At 43.4% G+C, this 8,319-nt stretch overlaps 1 protein-coding gene across 1 annotated transcript in view; it reads left to right on the top strand.

Annotated features, from left to right (window-relative positions):
- The first annotated feature begins 298 nt into the window (after nt 1–298).
- IGSF11 (immunoglobulin superfamily member 11) overlaps nt 299–8,319 on the top strand; it is a 91,785-nt gene continuing 83,764 nt past the window's right edge. Inside the window, exon 1 of the mRNA XM_018074769.2 lies at nt 299–363. Within this exon, the coding sequence (XP_017930258.2) occupies nt 357–363 (7 nt within the window). The 5' untranslated portion in view covers nt 299–356. The remainder of the gene's footprint in view (nt 364–8,319) is intronic.

Below are 8,319 nucleotides of genomic sequence, written 5' to 3'. Positions count from 1 at the left end.
ATTGACAGCAGTTGTCTGTTTATCCACAGAATAGGTACAATGCAGGCAGGCTTCCCCCATCCTCCAGCCCTCCTGGACTACATCCCCCGTCCCCCACTGCTTCACCTTCACTGGGAGCTCCAGCCCTGAGCCAGAGGGCTCAGCTGGAGGGGACTGCTGCGGGTGAAGGGGGGGAGATGAGGCATCCCACCACCACCGGCTTGTGTTGCATCCTAATTGCAAATAGCCCTTCCGGAGTCAGCAGTTTGTGGGAATAATTGACAGGAGGTGCCGGCGAGGTGCTGAGTCAGAGCGAGGTGTGCTTGCCAAGTCACTGCAGCAGAAGGAGTCCGCTCGCCTTGCGTGGAGGGAAGCCAATGGACGGTGGGTTTCCTAGCTGCCTTTTGGGCCTCTTTCTTTCTTTTCTCTGAGGCTGCAACTCAGCAGCGATGATGCTATGCATGTAAGGGAGAAACCAGGGGGGCGGGGGAGCTCTTTATTTTTTGCTTTTTCCTTTTTGATTTTTTTTGGCTGTGAGTGCTGGGGATTAGGAAATGTGGGCTCCATTCCCACCTGCTGCCACTGGGTCTCTGTGCTGCCATTTCTATGCTTCAAACAAGTAGAAGGGGTAGAAAACACATATTGGGGTTAGAGTCGAGTGAGTGGCCCTAGTGAAAGATTGATCTCTCCTGAGAAAGGAAAAGCAGCATGTGACACCCTCAGCCAAGCAAGGGGGATAGCTATGCAAGCCAAAAAACCTGCAAAATAAAATGATTGAAAAGGTGGTTTGTCCTGTCCTTCCTGAGGGTTACTTCTGCTGCAGTGTCCTACCATTTGTTTAGGGGTTTGAAATTACTTGTTAGACATACAGGAAGATGAGTGCTTGTCCTATATACATCTAGCACCTGATGGACCTCCAGGTCAGGCTTGTGAGAGCCCTGCCATTTATTCCTGACCTTCTTGAGTATGGCTAGCATCAGGGCTTATACTACAGCTGAATCTGTCCCAGAGATCTGGATCCTTTCCTTGTTTCAGGGTGACTTCAGATGTCTTTGTCTTTCTCTCCCTCTGTAGCACAGGCTACCATTTTCCTACCTTGGACAAAAGTTGGTATATGTTTGCACAGTGATCTAAATATATGTCTCTGATCTGTGCTGCCTTTGTAGGGAGAGCATATTATTTTTCCTTTTAGCAACCACTCTGTAGAAAGAGGTAAGCGTGAAGACAGAGGCCCATGTATTTTTCAGAACCTTTCATATCTATGCTTCATCCACCCACCCACGTTTTTAATGTTAATCTTTGTATAATCTTTCTCTTCACTGACTCAGGTAACAGCCATGTTATCTAGATCATCATGCAGCTGATGGGGAAAACTGAGGCCCAGAGATGGGAATTGCCTTTCCCACAGTCATGCAGGATTCCCATGGGCAACCTGGGCTTGAAGCCTGCATCTCCTGAGTGCCAGCCCATGCCTTCCCCATGGGACCATGATGCTTGTCCACTGATTTAGTTAGTGGCCTGCTGGATACTTTTCATCCATCCTGAGTTTTTATGGCAGTGGCTCCTGGATGGTTATCAACGTTGAGCCTTTAAAGAAAATCTGCGGTGACTAAATTGAATGCTGCTCTTCCCTCATCCTTGTCTCGACCACCTTCATGATGAATATCATGCACAGTACCCCCAGAAGGGTGGCCCTGGGGTCACTGGGGATGACGTCTCTCTTCTTTGACTCTGGCTTGCTGCCTATTCACATGCTGGGTGCAGTCTGTGACACTGGTGGCAATCTCAAACCATCTGTGCCTTGAGGACCCTTTGGAGGAAACCTTTCCCTGCTTGCTTTTTCTGTGAGATCAACCAGGGATAGCTTAGAAGGTTTGGGAGGCTTAGTATCCTTGCTACATTACTGGCCTGCCTTCAAGTTGTGTTTCTGTGTGAGCTTTACAATGGATGGTGATGTGCTAGCCAGAGCACTGCTACAGAGGAGTGGATCTGGTCCTCATGCATTTTGAATTATTGTCTTCATTGCTCAAGGAAACCATAGTTTCCATCTGGTTTAATGCAGCCCTCCCTCCTTATCCACTCTCTACCCATGGTGTGGCTTCACTCTGGAAATGGGAAAAAAAAATAGAGCACTGTCTGTTACAACTGGGATTTTATGAGGTACCTATGGGAATTAAGCACTCAATTCCCCCAGGTTCCTTTTGAACAGCCTAGCTGATGTGAATTTATGTTGAAAATAAGCAAGGAGTGGAAGCAGTCTTGTCAGCAGAACCACACTTATTCTTCCTGTGTTTGCTGTAGCAACTGCCATGGTAAAGCTTATTTAGCTTTGAAGGTCTCTAGGTCAGGACCTAGGACTGGAGTTTGCAAGAGGTGTCTGATGTGAGTGGACCCTATACCCTTGCTTGCTCTGGCTGTGAGCTGAGGGTCTTTTAAAACACTCATAAGTACTGTGGAAATACTAATGTGTAATAACACTGTGTGTAGGGCCCCTGTGCTGTGCTCAGGCTTGACAAATGCACCTGACATCCACTGGGCCAAGGACTGAGTCTGCTAAGAGTCAGTCCAGAATGGTGAAACTCTGCAAAACCAACCCTTTTTTCATTTGCAAGGAGTAAAAATGTGTAGGGATGGTGAGGTGTAGCCTTTAGTTGCAACTCACAGCCAGTAGCAGCAATAGAATTTGCTTTGCAGATAATTGAGATTCTTTCTACAACTGCAAGAATCTTTTTTTATTCTCTTCCTCCATAACCAAAGAATGACAGCTTGCATCAGTTTTCCACAAATGGAGAAATTCAGTGACAATCATCACACTTTTAATTAAAAGTAAACAGTTATGATATTAAAAAAATATACAACTGCTGGAGACCAAACAAGTAGTGGAATATAGCTGTCACTTAGAATAAGGCAGGACATGAACAAGACGAAAAAGCTGCCTTCATCCTTGCTTATGAGTAAGAACTCTTTATAGATTTTGTTTTTGTGGGAAAAATGAACTTCATAGTGTATTTTAGTTTTTTTCCTGGAATTTGTTGCACTGGCCATATAGCCAGGGCACAGCTGGCAACCTGTCTTGCAGCTTCAGAAGGGGAAAAGCGATTTGAGTGGGGATGCTGCCAACCCTGTGAGCCAGCGCAGAGCCGACAGGTCCCAGAAAGCCACTGTTTTCCGCTGCCAGTGATGATCTTCTAGATCTTCTTCTTCCCTTGGCTCTCTGATGCGTGTCTCCTGCATCTCTCACCTTTATGAAAGAGTTCAATATGTGGCTTGATGGACACAAAGAAATGTCCAGCCTTCACTGTGAATTTATATGAAATGGGCCCCAGTTGTGTAAATCTCATTAAATTAGCCAACTGTGTAAGACTTCCATTTGTTTTGGCTTTGCTTAGAGAACAGCTTGGATTGTTCTCTCAGATTTGAAGAGTTATTCAGCCTCGGAGCTCAAAATCAAATCACAGTCTAAAATCAGACCAGGTCTCCTTAGCTCAGGTTTTAAAAGAGAAACGTATTACACTCCAAGTCCATTAAAGTCAAAAGGCTGCCTTAATGCCTGTGTATATATATAATATATAATATATAATAATGCATACATAACTGGACAGCCAAAATAAAGCAGCACTGGGAAATGCAAAAGTTAATGATGCCTTGTTATGTATCCTCTATCATTTATGGCACGAATCCTGTATCTTTTATGGCATGAATTTTATATTCTAAGTGGTAGTAAGATTAGAGGTAGGTGAATAATTTATAGCAAATAATTTATTTAATGAATTCCTCTTCCATTTCTATTTGCAAATTGTTTGTGAACATCCTGTGGTTTCTTTGCTTTTTACTTATTTGAAATTACTTACTGAATAGCTTCTACAAATAATATTTGACATACCACAAGCTTATGAGCAGGTTTGGTGGTTTTTTTTTATTGTTTTGTAGGAGGGGTAGCAGCTTTTCAGCTCCAGGTTTTGTTGCTCACCAGTGATACAGAGCAAAAGTTCATGCCATAGTATTTCACTATCCTGACAACTAAAAGTAATTGTTAAAGTTCAGCAGTTTCTGAAAGGTATCGAGAATTAGCTATTACTTTTTAATGATTATTCAGACTGTTTGCATGGATAGGCAAGTTCAAAATTCACTTTTGTCAGCGAGTGCTAAAATTGCTCAAAATGTGTTACTTCCTTGTACATTCACGTCACTGAATTAGAATAGTTGCAGAAATGAACAGAACGCTGTAAAGTCCACAGTGTGCTGTGCATATGCCTGACTTCAGGCATATTCTTGAGTAGATGCGTAAGTGGTAGAGTGGCAAATTATGAACTTCAGCATATGTTTAAGTGGTTTTCTGAATTAGGGACCAAAATAGAGAAAAAAGGAAATTTATCTTTCATGAAAGTGAACATGCAAGAGAATTTTGTTTCCTCATCTGCAGTTATGGGGCATTGCATCTTTCAGATGGGGAGGGGGAGAGGGGGAAGCAATCATTTAAATATTGCATTAACTTGCAGTACTTTTGGTTTCATCAAACACGAGGCAGTTAATCTGAAATTTCCCACACATGTCATTCTCTGTATTTTTCCCCCTTAAATATTGGAGGAATTAACATGAATAATTGAAAAAAAACCAAACAAACCCACCAAATAAAAAACCCTCCCCAAGAATCCTCAGTCATTATTTTCAGTTACTATTTTACTTATATCTTCATTTTTAAAGATTTCTCAGATTTCAGAATATTTTCCATCCACTTATCATGACTAAAAAAAGTTCATTTGGAAATATTAAATACTGTTTGACAAAAGTGACCATCAGTGAAAGGAAGTTTCTCCGGGTCTGCAAGGAATAGGTATGAGTTACTCTAGCATCTTAAAGAGCTGTCATAACAATGTAAGCCATTAAAGGTTTACATTCTTCTGTGCAACTTTTGAAAGCTACAGGTTGTGGAACGCAGCTTCTGAAGTTTCGTGATGCATCCTTCAGCTTTGTAACACAGATGGTGTTTCTCTGGCCTGCCTGGAAGGCACAGTTATAGAGTCGATTTTGTGGGTTTGTGAACAGGTGAGGCCTCATGTTCTTCCCATTTGTGCCTTCAGGCTGAACTTTGTGGGCTCTCTTATGACTAGCAGAGGGTTGAGTGTGACAGTGAGTACCTTGCCTGTACCTGCCCATCTAATTTTATGAACCCTATGGAGAGACAAGTTATATCTTTAAGGCCTTTTCTGTCAGAGCAGGGATGGGTGCAGGCGCCTTGTGTTCCAAGGAAACAATTGTTTCTGGGCCACAATGCCCATGGACATATTGAGTTGAAGTAGCTAGCAGAAGACCACAGATGGCTCAAGCCAGTGTGGACTGGAATCTGGGAAGAGAAAAAGCCATCTCTAGGTGATGAATGATGTGTGGGATGCAACTGCAGAAATAGGCAGTCAATTTTGGGTGAAGAATAGCAACTGTTCCTACTGACTTGCAAGGGCTAAAATGACCTCTTTGGAGCAGAGAGTCAGAGGAATAAGGTGTTGTTTCTTATACCAGTGTTCAGAAATGCACTCGAGCCATGCTCTGCACCAAAGCCCCAGACCAGACATATCACAGCGGTAATCCTGCAAAATGTGGTCATCAATGTCTGCCAATGCTTGTATGCAAGCAACTTGCATAATGTACATGAGAAGAGGGATTTTTCCAGAAGGAGGGTTTCTGGACCTCTGTGCACATGTCTTGCCCTTTAGGAGATGATCTAGATCCCAATCTTGCACACACAGAAATCAATAGGAGAGTTTCAGCTTTGTGTAGTTGGGAAGGTGAGGAAACCTTTGTCAGGCAGAAGAAAGGAGTGCTAGAGCTGGACTAGCAGTGTGTGCTGCAGGGAGGACTGTGGAGTCCCTGGACTGTGTGTTCCCCAATCTGTATTACTATTTATTGATCCATGCTCCTCACCCACTGTCCTCCTCCATGTTCTGTCCTGTGATTCCAGCCCCAGGGCTGGAGAGGATCCTGTGAGGAAAAGCTGGCAGTGGAATTCCAAATTTTACACCAATAGTCTTCTTTCCTCTTTCTAAGGCTTTCTGAACATTAATCACAGAAAATTTATCCACGCTTATTGCTCATCTCTGGCACCTTTTATGACCTCAGTGATGAACACTGTGAAATTAAAAAGCAATCACCTATACCAAACAAGATAAACAACAAATGGTCCCAACAGTCTGCCATGTGTCCTGTCGCACTACAGGGATGCCTTTAGCAGCAAAATAAGCAGCACTGCATTAGGTTTAAAGGGGCAATGATGCTGTATCCTGCGAGAGCTGTGGGCATTTGTATCTATGACAGGAAAAGCATCAAGAGACTGCTTGAGGTAATTGCATCCTCATTATTTTGAGACCACAGCCTGGTCAGCTCAGGAAGGTGGGAGATCAAAGACTGCTTCTGAATTTAGCTTGGGCTCACTTTCATAGAGCCTTGAGATGAAAATGGCAGAGGAGGTTAGTTTGCAAAGAAGTGTGGCTATGTCTCCATCCAGTGGCTAGTGCCACTGATGACGAGTCAGCATCCCACAGAAATCCAGCTTAATTTGGGGAAATGTCCCAAAAGAAGGATGTGGCAGAGGGGAGGCTGCCTTCCTAAAACTGACTTTTATAGAGGTCTAAGATGCATTTTAACTTGTCTTGTGCCTTTCTTTCTTGTCCTGTGTCCAGTGTTATAAACATAGACTTATTGATTATATCAATAAAATATAATATAATAATAATAATCATAATCATTATTATTAGCTATTTTACACTACCTTGGGGAAGATCCTGCTTATGCCAACTGGTTGCTGTGATTCCAATGGGATGGTGCACAGTTTCATACCTAAATGGCTGTGGCCATACATCAGGCTCACCCTGTCTCTCACAGTCAGCCAGGACAAGTTGAAACAGGCAAAAGGAAAGAAAATAGACAAATTTCCGCATCCATAGCAGCTGGAGTGAACACCAAACAGATGGGCTCTTCCACCCCGATTATCCTAACCTCCTAAATATAGAAATACAGGCTTTTTTTTTGCTTCTTCTCTTCTATTTTTTTTATAAATTTAAATTACCCGAGGGGGTGGTGTTAGCTCACGCTAGGGCAGTGGTAACGAGTGCAAATAGAAGTCATCTGCTGACAGAGTCAGATCACGGCTTCTGCTCATGACTATCCCCCCACCCTGCCCACACACATTTTTCCCATTGGTAATGTGGGGATGAGTAGGGGCTGAAGCCATTATCTTTGTGGGGTAGGAAAATTTGTATGTGTGCATGAACCAGCTTTCATTTCAAATCCTGTCTGTGATTATGCAGATACACAGAGTAAATGAGCACCAAAGAAAATGGGTAAGAACTACATATCCTCCTCACCTCCTCCTGCAGATGGTTTGGTAAGTAGATGGGGCAACTGTACTCAAGTCACTGGAGGAGTTCACAGCTATTTCGGTTATCATTCCACAAGCATACTGATAGATATAGAGTAGAAAGGTGCAGGGTCTGCTTTTTATCACGTCCCAATTCATGGTTTTATGGAGCATGCAGAGAGATTGAAGGGATGTCTTCTGGCAGCAGGCTGGTTGTGCCTGAACAACCTCATCCTTTTTGTTCTGCAGTGGTTGACACCAGCAAAACAACAGTAGGGTAATTCTTTGTGTGATCTGTTTGGACTTCTTTTGCTGTACTGAGCACTTGGATAGGAAAACTCTGATGGTTTGTTTTTTCTCCAATGAGGAGACACAGCACTTCACCAGTGCTGTGTTTTTCATTCATCTTCCAGATAAATTCCGCTCTTTCTTGCCTGAGGGCTGAATTTCCTACCTGTTTTGAGGCTTTTGTTCCCTGACCAGTCTTAGAAAGCAGGTGGCAGGAGGAGGTGCTGCCTGCATAACATGGCAGAGGACTATAAGGCTGTGTGTCTTCCCCCTGCCCTCTTTTATACTTGCACAGTGGAGAGTTCATACACTTGGGTCTTCCTTTCCTCACCTCTAGGAAGGGAATGAATGACAGGGGTTTGTCTGGGAAAAACATGTGGGTGCTGTATTACTGTTACCACTGTAACCCTGAACTAAGACATATAACGAGGACAAAGGTTAGGAGCAAAACTGCACTGACTTGGGGCCCAGCCAGGCAGAACTGCAACGTTTTTCCCTTGTCATTGTGTACAAGGGTGTGTTGTGCTCTGTGAATGTATCTGTGCTACCATCAGTGCAGATATACAAATAGACCATGTATAAGACTTCAGAGACACTGTGAAGAGGTTCTTTATCTTATGGGCTGCTCTCCATGTAAGGATGTGTGTAGTTTATTAAAAGCTCTCAGGGCTCATTTTGCTTGTGTGCTCATGCTCTCCTGC

This window comes from Manacus vitellinus, unplaced genomic scaffold (assembly GCF_001715985.3).
Source record: "Manacus vitellinus isolate BGI_N305 unplaced genomic scaffold, ASM171598v3 scaffold_28_pilon, whole genome shotgun sequence".
NCBI classification, from domain to species: domain Eukaryota; kingdom Metazoa; phylum Chordata; class Aves; order Passeriformes; family Pipridae; genus Manacus; species Manacus vitellinus.
This window is presented reverse-complemented; position numbering and strand designations above follow the sequence as displayed.